This window comes from Panthera onca, chromosome A2 (genome assembly GCF_046562875.1).
Source record: "Panthera onca isolate mPanOnc1 chromosome A2, mPanOnc1 haplotype 2, whole genome shotgun sequence".
NCBI lineage: Eukaryota > Metazoa > Chordata > Mammalia > Carnivora > Felidae > Panthera > Panthera onca.
The window spans coordinates 91,710,743-91,724,122 of NC_138340.1; the positions used below are offsets into that span (position 1 = coordinate 91,710,743).

At 40.5% G+C, this 13,380-nt stretch overlaps 2 protein-coding genes across 23 annotated transcripts in view; one reads left to right on the forward strand and one right to left on the reverse strand.

The window, feature by feature from the left end:
* Nucleotides 1-11,903: 11,903 nt before the first annotated feature.
* On the reverse strand, nucleotides 11,904-12,846 carry LOC132679146 (uncharacterized). 3 transcript variants are annotated; one of them, XM_060632421.1, is made up of 2 exons: nucleotides 12,387-12,846; nucleotides 11,904-12,094 (listed from the first exon to the last, which is right to left on the reverse strand). In XM_060632421.1, exons 1-2 carry the CDS (start codon nucleotides 12,844-12,846, stop codon nucleotides 12,051-12,053), a joined length of 504 nt encoding a protein of 167 aa, XP_060488404.1. In that variant the 3' UTR covers nucleotides 11,904-12,050. The 3 variants fall into 3 exon arrangements, with proteins under 3 accessions (XP_060488404.1, XP_060488403.1, XP_060488402.1); XM_060632420.1 differs by having other exon boundaries at nucleotides 12,318-12,846; XM_060632419.1 differs by having other exon boundaries at nucleotides 12,202-12,846.
* ADAM22 (ADAM metallopeptidase domain 22) overlaps nucleotides 12,660-13,380 on the forward strand; it is a 236,042-nt gene continuing 235,321 nt past the window's right edge. For 4 of the 20 annotated variants that reach the window (XM_060632403.3, XM_060632401.3, XM_060632406.3 and 1 more), the window contains exon 1: nucleotides 12,666-12,978. In XM_060632403.3, coding sequence (XP_060488386.1) covers nucleotides 12,894-12,978 — 85 coding nt within the window. In that variant the 5' untranslated portion in view covers nucleotides 12,666-12,893. Of the gene's footprint in view, nucleotides 12,979-13,380 lie in introns of all 20 variants that reach the window. The other 16 variants (XM_060632418.3, XM_060632400.3, XM_081795026.1 and 13 more) reach the window with 11 other exon arrangements.

A 13,380-nucleotide genomic window follows, 5' to 3' on the forward strand; every position in this document is an offset into this window, starting at 1 on the left:
GTAGGTCAGGGACTGAGAAGGAATGGTAAAGTACAAAGGCAACTAGATCAAATGAAAGGACATTAGTCTTCTAGCTGTGTTAGTTACAAGGAATGTTTAATGCTGTTACACAAGTAGTATAGCATCCATGTTTCCACAGGTTCCAACCTTTGCATAAAGAAGCCACATTATGCCCACCTACATGACTATATGGACTAGTGATTTTGCACAAGTAATGTTAAAAATTAGAACCATACCCTTACTGATAAAGGCCATTAATTAGCATTAATATTGTAGGCAATATTAGAGGGAAGTAGCCTCCTTACAATATCATGCAAAAAAAGGGAAAAGCCTGGGAAGAGCAGTGGGCAATTAAAAATGCATAAAGAATCTTGACACAAAGTGTATTACACAAACAAGAAAAATACTCCAATTTTGAACACTGGGAAAACTGTGTGACCAAAAAAATAAGACTTAAATAGTAAGAACCAGATTAAGACAGCCACATCTATTAAAGAATGTCACAATTCCCTCCTGAAGAAAGCAAATGGGAATTATCAAAGTCCCTGTATATTAGTTTATTTCACTTGGTTGTGCTTAATGTATAATAAATCGCATTCAGCTTCTGTTACTGTACCTGATGTGATCAACTTGCCATCAGGGGTCTGATCTTGAGGGATTGTGCCATGTTAATGTTGGTGTCTGTTCCTGGCAGGTTGACCTCTTGGCAATGGCAGAAACACGAGGTCAGCTTCAGTGAATAGAAACCCATGCTGTCAAATCTATATGTGACTTTTTTCCTGCCACCATAATCCTTTTGCTCATGTATCCATTGTGCCAGCATTGGGGTGGCATTAACATACAGTAATGAAGATGCTCACACTTTGTGCCCACCTCCATGTGCCATGTGCCTATACCCCTTGTACTCTTTCTTCAGATCTTTTTTTTCCCCAAGTCCCTTTACAGCCATATGTCATTTCTCACTGCTCAGCAGTCCATATATATTTTAAACTGAGGCCAGTTCTCTTTCCCTACAAAGGGGATGACCAGGTATACCACTTGAAGCTCTGCCCATCAGGAAGATTTTCTCTTGTGACTGGCTTTCAATGTCACCACTGAGTGGAGATGTACGGCAACTACCATCTATTCTAAACTTCCACCCACAGAAGCAACTAATCCATGAACCAAGTTTGGGTTTTCCTCATGTTTCATCTGGTCCAAAGGGATGGCCCATACACCTGTAGGTATGACCTGAGGGAGAGGTACTGATGCAATAGAAATGTATGACATGGGGATCTCAGCTGCCTGTTCATTCCTTGAGCTCTCTGGTCTTGATCTAGCTCAATCCTGGATGTACCAATTATCCATTTTACAATGGATTATTGGTACATCTGCCCAATTTTATGACTTGATAGTTCTGACAGAACCTCAGCTCATGAATGGCAGTTGTGACCACATGATGGTTTTTGCCCCACAGACAGGTACTTCATCTCATGTCATCATCTCATAGAACAAACTTCTCATTTTTCCAAAAATACATAATTATTCACTAAAGATGGCATAGCCTTACTCTAAGCCTCCTAGGGAAAGTTGTCATCTCCCTATTGGGGCTTTACATAAACTCGTTTTTCTACCAATGATACCTCTCAAACCTTTGAACCTGCCTGGTTATATGACTGCAGAGCTATTTTCTGCTCACAGTTGGCAGCCTTTCATGCCCTTGGATGGAAGCGGTACTCCCATTTGGAACATTCTGCCTCCAGAATCTAAAGAGGCTTAGCAAACATTTTGTTTCCTTCATGTTTAGGAAGTTCAGGATGCAATAACTTGTCCTTTGCTTTGGATGGGATGTCCTGGCATGCCCCTGACCACTGGAATTCTAAAAAATGTTATTGATGTGACAGTCCCCTGAACTTTCTTAGGATACATCTCTCATCCCCTGGAAGACATGCCTCACCCAAGTTTCCAATGTGTTAGTAACTTATTATTCATATGGTCTGAAAAATATAATATCAATACAATGGATTAATGTGATGTTCTTAGTGGCATCCTCTAAATTATGACAAAGGACAAGTTTAAATAGCCCTGAGTTAACACTATAAATGTAGGAAGTGTCTGATCCAAACCATCCTGTAGGACAGGGTTACTTCAACGAACAAATCAAAGCACACCTGGTGGAAGGTCCAAACCACCACTACAAGTAGGGAGATAAAGCAACCAGAGTCACAACAACAGCATGCAACACACTCCAAAAACACCTCCTGAAGGGCCAGGTCCTGGACAGTGTATGACCTCTTTTTAATATAGTAGTGCTCACAGGTTCAGGACACCTAACAAGCTATTAAAACACATAAAGGACAGAAAGCTAGCCAAACTGACAAAATGGAAGAATTATCCTGAAAAGAAGTTCCAGTAAGAAATGCTGGAGAATTTCTGAATTTCTGAAGAAATGCTCCAGAATGCTGGAGAAATGTGAGAGAATTGCTCAGAACAGATATAAATAATATATCTGATCAGAAATTTAGAATAAAAGTCCTAAGATTAGTAGCTGGGCTTGAAAAAAGCATAGAAGACAGCAGAGAACTATTGCTGCAGAGATCAAGGAATGAAGAAATAGTTCACGACAAATTAAGAAATGTTGTAAATGAGGTGCAAAATAAACTAGATGCAGTGACAGCAAGGATGGAAGAAGTAGAGGGGAGAATAAGTGAAATAGAAGATAAAATTAAGGAAAATATTGAAACCAAAAGATAAAATATTAGACCATGAGGGGAGAATTAGAGAGCTAAGTGATTCATTGAAACGTAATAATATCCGTATCATAGAGGAGTTCCAGAAGAAAAGAGAGAGATAAAGGGGCAGAAGGTTTACTTGAACAAATTATAGCTGAGAAATTCCCTAATCTGGGGAAGGAAGTAGGCATCCAAATCCAGGAGGCACAGAGAACTCCCTACAGATCCAACAAGAATAAGTCTTCTCCATGGCATATCATAGTGAAACTGGCAAAATACAATGATAAAGAGAGAATTCTGAAAGCACCCAGGGACAAACGGGCCTCAACCTACAAGGGTAGACACATAAGGACAGTAGCACACCTGTCCCCTGAAATTTGGCAGGCCAGAAGGGAGTGGCAGGAAATATTTAATGTGTGGAATAGGAAAAATAAACAGCCAATATCCAGCAAGGCTGTCATTCAGAATAGAAGGAGAGATGAAGGTTTTACCAGGCAAACAAAACCTGAAGGAGTTTGTGACGACTAAACCAGCCCTACAAGAGATCCTAAGGCGACTCTGTGAGTGGAATGCTGCAAAGACTACAAAGGACCAGAGACATCACCACAAGCATGAAACCTGCAGATAACACAATGACATTAAATCCATATCTTTCAATAATAACTCTGAATGTAAATAGACTAAATGCCCCAATCAAAAAAACATAGTGCATTGGAATGGATTAAAAAACAAAAACAAACAAACAAAAAAACAAGATCCATCTATATGCTGTCTACAAGAGACTCATTTTAGACTTGAGGACACCTGCAGATTGAAAGTGAAGGGATGCAGAACCATATATCATGCTACTGGAAGTCAAAAGAAAGCTGGAGTAGCCATACTTAAATCAGACAAACTAGATTTTAAACTAAAGGTTATAATAAGAGATGAAGAAGGGCATTATATCATAATTATGGGGTCTATCAATCAAGAAGAACTAACAATTGTAAATGTTTATGTCCTCAACTTGAAAACACCCAAATACTTAAATCAATTAATCACAAACATAAGCAATCTTATTGATAAAATATGGTAATTGCAGGGGACTTTAATACTCCCCTCCAACAATGGACAGATCATCTAGGCAGAAAATCAATAAAGAAACAATGGCCTTGAACGATACACTGGACCAGATGGACTTGACAGATATATTCAGAACTTTTCATCCAAAAGCAGCAGAACACACATTCTTCTCGAGTGAACATGGAACATTCTCCAAGATAGATCACATACTGGGTCACAAAACAGCCCTCAATAAATATAAAAAAGAATTAAGATCATACCATGCATATTTTTAGATCGCAACACTGCGAAACTTGAAATCAAACACAAGGAAAAATTTAGAAAGCCTACAAATGCATGGAGGTTAAAGAACATCCTACTAACGACTGCATGGGTCAACCAGGCTATTAAAGAAGAAATTAAAAAATATATGGAAGCAAATGAAAATGAAAACATGACAGTCTAGCCCATTTGGGATGCAGCAAAGGCAGTCCTAAGAGGAAAATACATTGCAATCCAGGCCTATCTCAACAAAAAATCCCCAATATAAAACTTAACTGCACACCTAAAGGAACTATAAGCAGAACAACAAAGAAACACCAAGACCAGCAGGAAAAGAGAAATAATAAAGATTAGAGCAGAAATAAGCAATATAGAATCAAAAAAAAAGGTAAAACAGATCAATGAATCTAGAGCTGTTTTGTTTTGAAAGCATAAACAAAATTGACAGACCTCTAGCCAGACTTCTTGAAAAGAAAAGAGAGAGAGAGCCCAAAGAGATAAAATCACAAATGAAAATGGATTTATTACAACCAACCCTCACAAATACAAGCAATTATCAGGGAATACTATGAAAAATTATATGCCAACAAACTGGACAACCTGGAAGAAATGGACAAATTCCTAGACACCCACACACTACCAAAACTCAAAAGGGAAGAAATAGAAAATTGAACAGATCCATAACCAATGAAGAAATTGAACCAGTTATCAAAAATCTTCAAACAAATAAGAATCCTGGGCCAGATGGCTTCCCAGGGGAATTCTACCAGACATTTAAAGCAGAGTTAACACCTATCCTTCTCAAGCTGTCCCAACAAATAGAAACAGACTTCATAGAAATCTTCCAGACTCATTCTATGAAGCCAGGATTACATTGATTCCCAAACCAGACAGAGACCCCACTAAAAAGGAGAATTACAGGCCAATATTCCCAATGAACATGGATGCAAAAATTCTCAAAAAGATACTAGCAAATCGAATTCAATAGTATATTAAAATAATTATTTACCATGATCAAGTGGGATTCATTCCTTGGCTGCAAGCTGGTTCAATATTTGCAATTCAATCAATGTGATATATCACATTAATAGAAGAAAGGATAAGAACCATATGATCCTGTCAATAGAGGCAGAAAAAGCATCTGACAAAATTCAGCATCCTTTCTTAATAAAAACCCTCAAGAAACTCGGGATAGAAGGAACAGAACTTAATATCATAAAAGCCATATATGAAAAGCCAACAGCTGATATCATCCTCAACTGGGAAAAACTGAGAGCTTTCCCCCTGAGATCAGGAACACAACAGGGATGTCCACTCTCACCACTGTTGTTTAACATAGTGTTGGAAGTCCTAGCATCAGCAATCAGACAACAAAATGAAATAAAAGTCATCCAAATTGGCCAAGAAGAAGTCAAACTTTCACTTTTCACAGATGACATGATATTCTACATGGGAAACCTGAAAGACTCCACCAAAAAGCTGCTAGAACTGATAAATGAATTCAGCAAAATTGCAGTATACAAAATCAATACACAGAAATCGGTTGCATTTCTATACACCAATGATGAAGCAACAGAGAGATCAAGGAATCGATCCCACTTACAATTGCACCAAGAACCATAAAGTACCTAGGAATAAACCTAACCAAAGATGTAAAAGATCTGTATGCTGAAAACTATAGAAAGCTTATGAAGGAAGTTGAAGAAGACACAAAGAAATGGAAAAACATTCCATGCTCATGGGTTGGAATAACGAATATTGTTAAAATGTCAATACTACCCAAAGCAATCTACATATTCAGTGCAATCCCAATCAAAATTGTACAGGCATTCTTCTCAGAGCTAGAACAAACAATTCTCAAATTTGTATGGAACCACAAAAGATCCAGAATAGCCAAAGGAATGTTGAAAAAGAAAACCAAAGTGGGAGGCATCACAATCCTGGACTTTAGCCTGTACTACAAAGCTGTAATCATCAAGACAGTATGGTATTGGCACAAAAACAGACACATAGACCAATGGAATAGAATAGAGAACCACGAATTGGACAGACAAACGTATGGCCAATTAATGTTTGACAAAGCAGGAAAGAGTACCCATTGGAAAAAAGACAGTCTCTTTAGCAAATGGTTCTGGGAGAACTAGACAGCAACATGCAGAAGAATGAAACTGGACCACTTTCTTACACCATGCACAAAAATAAACTCAAAATGGATGAAAGATCTAAATGTGAGACAAGAAACCATCAAAACCCAAGAGGAGAAAATAGGCAAAAACCTCTTTGACCCCAGCTGCAGCAACTTCTTACTAGACATGTCTCCGAAGGCAAGGGAAATAAAATGAAAATGAACTATTGGGACCTCATCAAGATAAAAAGCTTCTGCACTGCAGGGGCGCCTGGGTGGCTCAGTCGGTTAAGCGGCCGACTTCAGCTCAGGTCACAATCTCGCGGTCCATGAGTTCGAGCCCCGCGTCGGGCTCTGGGCTGATGGCTCAGAGCCTGGAGCCTGCTTCCGATTCTGTGTCTCCCTCTCTCTCTGCCCCTCCCCCATTCATGCTCTGTCTCTCTCTGTCTCAAAAATAAATAAAACGTAAAAAAAAAATTAAAAAAAAAAAAAAGCTTCTGCACTGCAAAGGAAACAATCAACAAAACTAAAAGGCAACCAACAGAATGGGAGAAGATATTTTCAAATTACATACCGGATAATGGGTTAGTTAGTATCCAAAATCTATAAAGAACTTACCAAACTCAATACCAGAAAAAAATAAAATAATAAAATAAAATAAAATAAAATAAAATAAAATCCCAGTGAAGAAATGGGCAGAAGACATGAATAGACACTTTTCCAGAGAAGACATCCAGATGGCCAACAGGCACATGAAAAGATGCTTAATATCACTCATCATCAGGGAAATATCAATAAAAACCACACTAAGATACCATTTCACACTGGTTAGAATGGCTAAAATTAACAACTCAGTAAACAACAGATGTTGGCAAGGATGTGGAGAGACAGGAACCCTTTTGCACTGTTGATGGGAATGCAAACTGGTATAGCCACTCTGGAAAACAGTGTGGAGTTTCCTCAAAAAATTAAGAATAGAATCACCCTATGACCCAGCAATAGCACTACTAGGAATTTACCCAAAGGATACAAGAGTGCAGGTTCATAGAGGCACATGTACCCCAATGTTTATAGTATCACTTTCAACAACAGCCAAATTATGGAAAGAGCCCAAATGTCCATCAACTGATGAATGGATAAAGAAGATGTGGTTTATATATACAGTGGAGTACTACTTGGAAATGAGAATGAATGAAATCTTGCATTTGCAACAATGTGAATGGAACTGGAGGGTAATTATGCTAAGTGAAATAAGTCAGTCAGAGAAAGACAGATATCATATGTTTTCACTCATATGTGGAATTTGAGAAGACCATGGAGGAATGGAAAGGGGAAAAATAGTTTCAGAGAGGGAGGCAAACCATAAGAGACTCTTAAATGCAGAGAACAAATTGAGGGTTGATGCGGGACAGGGAAGAGGGGAAAATGAGTGATGCGCATTGAGAAGGGCACTTGTTGGGTGAGCACTAGGTGTTGTATGTAAGTGATGAATCATGGGAATCTACTCCTGAATCCAAGAGCACATTGTATATACACTGTATGTTAGCTAACTTGACAATAAATTCTATTAAAAAAATTAAAAATGTATACTGTAATGTTTTCCTTGTTAATGCAATGTGTTCCTGATCCTTTTTTTCTGGCCGGGATGGAAAAATATGCATCCACCCAAACAATGGCTGCATATCACCTATCTGAGGCTATGTTCACTTCCAATGAAGAGGATATTACATCTGGCACTACATCTGCAGTTGAGGCTACTACTTAGTGCAGTTTGTGGTAGTCTACTGTTATTCTTCATAAACCACATGAAAAGGATGGGAATCCACCATCTTTAGATGGTGCATTAATTTCCTCCATCACCACCATCACCATTGCCCCATATTAAGGTATATTTCTTTAGGGGTGCCTGGGTGGCTCAGTCGGTTAAGCGTCTGACTCTTGGTTTCAGTTCAGGTCATGATCTCATGGTTCGTGAGTTTGAGCCCTGCATCAGGCTCTGCTCTAACAGCACAGAGCCTGCTTGGGCTTCTCTCTCTTCCCCTCTCTCTGCCCCTCCCCTGCTCACACTCTTTTTCTCTCTCTCAAAATAAATGAATAAACATTTTAAAAAATTAAGGAAAAAAGATATTTTTAAGGTTTATTTATTTATTTTTGAGAGAGATTGAGCACAAGCAGGGGTGGGGCAGTGAGAGAGGGGGACCGAGAATCCCAAGCTGGATCCATACTGTCAATGCAGAGCCTGATGTGGGGCTTGAACTCAGGAACCAGTGAGATCATGACCTGGGCTGAAATCAATAGTTGACATTTAACCGACTGAGTCACCCAGGTGCCCCATGAGATATTGTTTTTGATTTATTATTTGGCTGAGAGATAGAGGCAGTTTCACAGATTCTAACTTGGTCTTTTTTTTTTTTTTCTTTTCTTTCTTCTTTTCTTTCTTTTTTTTTTTTGGTCTTGTCCACTATAATAATTCTTACCCTGGAGGCCGGAGATACAATGTGGGGGATTTACTGAAGTACTAAGTATTTCTTTACTTTCTTTTTTTAAATGTTTATTTATTTTTAAGAGAACACAAGCAGGGGAGGGGCAGAGAGACGGGGACAGAGGATCCGAAGTGGGCTCTGTGCTGACAGGCTGACAGCAGTAAGCCCAATGTGGGGCTTAAACGCATGAACTGTGAGATCATGACCTGAGCCAAAGTCGGATGCTCAACTGACTGAGCCACCCAGGTGCCCCCAAGTATTTCTTTTCTAATAAAACATTAAGAGGCTAAGCAAATGACACTGTTGACCCACTATGAGCCAAAGCTTGGTGAGGACTTCATTTATTAGCTGGCTCCCATGCACCCAATTTAATAGGTACTTTGGTCCCAGGTATCACTGCCAGTTGAGACTCTGCATCCAACAATTATTTGGGTATTCTTCCCCCTTTCCCCAGTACAGTTACCCAGGTAAATGGAGGTAAGTCCCTTTGGGGAAGAGCTGAGGGAATAGTTACCATGTGTACTTACCATGTGATGCCGGGTCCTTCTTCTGAGGATATGACTTTTTCTTCAGTGGTTTCTTGGTTGAAAACTGACTTAAGTCTGGAAACAGATCATGATTCTTGATTGCAGCAACTTCTCTCAGCCTCCTGAGGCTGATTTATTTTAAAGGTACATATTGAGAAATTATCTTGTTACTCTCCATTGTTTTGCTTCTAAAGGAACCATGTTCTATTAACCAACTCCACCACTCTCAACATCAACTTGGCATTAGTCTTGGCAATGACTTTTTTGACTTAATACCAAAAACAAAGGCAACAAAAGTAAAAAAAAAAAAAAAAAACAACTGAGGCTATGTCAAACTAAAAAGCTTCTGCACAGTAAAGGAAACCATCAACAAAATGAAAAGACAACCTACTGAATGGGAGGAAATATTTGTAAAGCATACTTCTGATAAGGGGTTAATATCCAAAATATATAACTAACTCATACAAATCAGTTGAATGGATAAAGAAGATGTGGTGTATGTATGCCACAGAATATTATTCAGGCATAAGAAAGAAGGAAATCCTGCCATTTGCAACAACAATGATGGAACTTAAGGGCATTTCGCTAAGTGAAATAAGCCCCCCAAACACAAATACTGCATGATATCACTTATACATGGCATCTAAAAAAAAAAGTCAAACTTGTTAGAATAGAGAGTAGAAAATTGGTCGTCAGGTCTGGGAGGTGGGGATAATAGCGAGTGGTTGGTAAAAGGGTACAGATTTTTAATTATAAGTTGAATAATACCTGAGAGTTTAACATAAAACTTGGTGACTATAGTTGATAACATTGTGTTATATGACTGAAATTTGTTGAGAATAGAACTTAAATGTTCCCACTCCCCATCCCCACCATGTATTTGAGGTGATGAATGTGTTAATTAACCAGATGATGGAAACCAAATAAAAAATTCACCAAAAACCTATATATCAAATATAAATATATACAAAATAGGCAAGATGCAGTCAGAAGCATTACTTCAAAGAGATTCAAAGAATATTCTGTCTCTAGAGGATGGGATGTTTTGTTTTGAAATGACACTGGGATAAGCTTACTCCTGGCCCTCCCCAGAACAACACACACCTTGGAGAAACTGTGTAGTTTAGAGCAGGTATCTTCTCGCTTACCTCGCCTCTCAGGATGTCCATTCTGTGCCAAGAAGATGAAATGGTTTAAAGGCATGTCTCTAGATACACCTGGGTGGCTCAGTCAGTTAAGTGTCTGACTTCAGCTTAGGTCATCATCTCGCGGTTTGTGAGTTCAAGCCCCACGTTGGGCACATTGCTGTCAATGCAGAGCCTGCTTCGGATCCTCTCTCCCTCTCTCTTTGCCCCTCCCCAGCTTGCACTCTCTCAAAAATAAATAAACATTAAAAAAATAAAAAATAAATAAAGGCATGTATCTACTACCTTAAAAAAATGTGCAAACCTTTTGGACTAAGCAAGTCCTAAATCCAGTGTCTGTCTTAGAGAAATGCTTATAAGACATGCACAGGGAGGCATTGCTTATAACAATAAGAGATGTGTAAATTTAAAAAAAATATGGAGTATACTTAGAATAGCACAATATTTACAAAACCTGTAAAATTAATTATTCCAACTTAGAGAATTGGGTTAAGAATTTAGATGTATGATATAGAAGATGAAGATATTGGGCTTTTCCAGGCCTGTAGGTTTTAATTCTCTTTTACTGTAACTACTATGGAATCTCCTGCATCAAGGTGTAAAGTGTACGACTGAAATCTTTTAGATCTTATTCAGGTTATAATTGCATGTCATATATAAAATTCTTAAGTGTCTTATTTATTTGAAAATTTGGGGAATTTTTTTTTTTTTTGAAATGACAATAAGATCAGTGAGATGTGGTTACCTAGAGATGATAGAATGTTCCCTCAAGGGAGAAAAGAGTCCCTCTCTACTGTTTGCTTGTAAAACCATGTCTAAGTTGTATTTAATTTTGAATACCACACTTTAATTGGAACACTGACATACTGGAGTGTATTTTCAAATCATCATGATCATGAGGAAACCTAGAACCGTGTCACAAAAGGCAAGGGTAAAAAGAATTTTTGCCCACGGGGGAAGGAAAAACATCTTCAAAGAACATCACGTGGAAGATTCTTGTGCATGTTTTACAGGACCAGAATCAGGATGGAGGTGACAAAAACACGGGTTTGACCAGGAAGATGTGGAAATAGACTCAGATTTGAAAGCAGGATATCCAGTCTACTCTATAACAAGCCACGGGAACTTAGGAAATCATTTAAGTTCCCCAAACCACTGTGGTCCAATAGAACTGTCTGCAATGATGGAAATACCCCATATTCTTGCTCTACAATACAGTAGCTGCTAGCCAAATGCAGCACAAGAAATGTGGTTAGTGTGACTGAGGAATAGAATTTTAAATTTTATTTACTTTTAATTAATTTAAATTTAAATAGTTACATGTAGCTAGTGGTTGCAGTATTTAGAAGGTGCAGCTCTAAGCCTTAATTTCCTCCTCTCTGAAATGGGAATAATAACACTTATTAAATTGCTGACCCGAAGATCAAACGACATTATATGTGACCCCAGAAAAACTGTATCATACTACACAAGTGTTAATTACGGTGATAACTAATTACTGTATTGTATGTATTGTATTACTGTCTTATCCTCAAAAGAGTTTCTAACATTTGGAATTAGAGAAAAATGGAATAAGCAGCCTGAGAAAGTAGAGTTCCCCAAGTCTGGTTTTCACAAACAGGTTTGAGACAGGCAGAGATCAGAGAAAGAACAAAATATCCTGGAGACTTGGGCTATATTCAAGACATCCTTCCAGTAGAGCTTCTTGATGTTCTCCCTTGACTCCCCTGGCTGAGTTAACGATGCTCCTCTAAGCACTGTCGGGCACTTTCACACCGTCCTGTAAAAAAGCAACAACAGTATTTACTCAACTGTATCTTAGAGCACATGCCTCTTACACTCATGTCTTTCACGGTTGTATCCCCGTTCTTAACCACCGGGCCATACAGTAGGTCCTCAATCAGTATTCGATGAATGATGAACTTAGCATGTTCTCTTGAGGGAGTGATTCCCCGTTAATAATGTAACCAGTAACTCTTTGAAAAACATTATTGAGGATGTACGGAGTGGAGGAATACTGTATCCAGCGGCATAGTTGGATATTTCGGTGCCAGGAGGCCTGCGGGGATGACCTCTCTTTCTCCTGCCCTTTTCCTCCCTCCGGTCTTCGGCTATGGAGGATCTCGTGGTCCCGAAAGTCGCTACCGTCCGCACCGCAGTGGAGAGGAGCGGGACGCGGAGAACTACATTTCCCAGCTGACTCTCCTGCGCGCGCCCCTGCCCGTGCGCGCGGGGGGCGAGTGCACCAGGCGCTCGCTCCCTGCCGAGCGCTCGTCGCCCGCCAGAGCCTTTGCCATGGGATGAGGTGGGAGGCGCTAGAATCCACTTAGCTACAGTCAACCGCCCAATGCAGCACTCGCTCGCTCCCCCCGCCAGCGGAAGCACCCGCGGAGCACAATGCAGCACTGAGGCAGCGCCGCGGCGGAGGCTGCAGCGCCACGGCCGCCGCAGCACGGTCCGGGGCTGGGAGGGGGTGGCCGAGGAGAGCCGGGGGGCGCGGGCGGAGGGAGCCGGACCCTGCTGCCGAGGCATGAGGAGCTAGCTGAGCGTCTCGAACGAGGCGGGCTGACGGCAGCACCATGCAGGCGGCGGCGGCTGCGTCCGTGCCCTTCTTGCTGCTCTGCGCCCTGGGGACCTGCCCCCCGGCGCGCTGCGGTCGGGCAGGTAAGTTCGCCACCCTGTGTGGCTTAGGGACGTACCATTTTCCAGGAGTCTTTGCAGCCCTCAAGCGCACTGGAAACGGGCATGCCCGTTTCCCGAGTGCGCGGGGAGATTTTTTTATTTAGAAGGGTGGTGAGAAGTGAAGCAAAAATACATGTGTGGGGGCGCGCAGATGCATTAGAAGCCTTCGGTCAAATGCATGTTTTTCCTCTTCTGAAGAAGCGGAATGCGGAGGATGGGAAAGGGGTGCTGTGCTTCTGGGCCCCGATCCTGGATGATCTCAGATGAGCTGGTCCAAGGCTCTCCGGCTGGTGTCTCTGCGTCCTTCCCAGATAGAGGGACCTGGAGGGAGGGGGCGGTGGGATTTTCCTACAGAAGACGTCGGACCGCAGGAGACACGCGTGT

Excerpts from the sequence above, each read along its gene's own strand:
- LOC132679146 (XM_060632419.1), bottom strand. The coding sequence starts at position 12,846 with ATGCCTCGGCAGCAGGGTCCGGCTCCCTCCGCCCGCGCCCCCCGGCTC.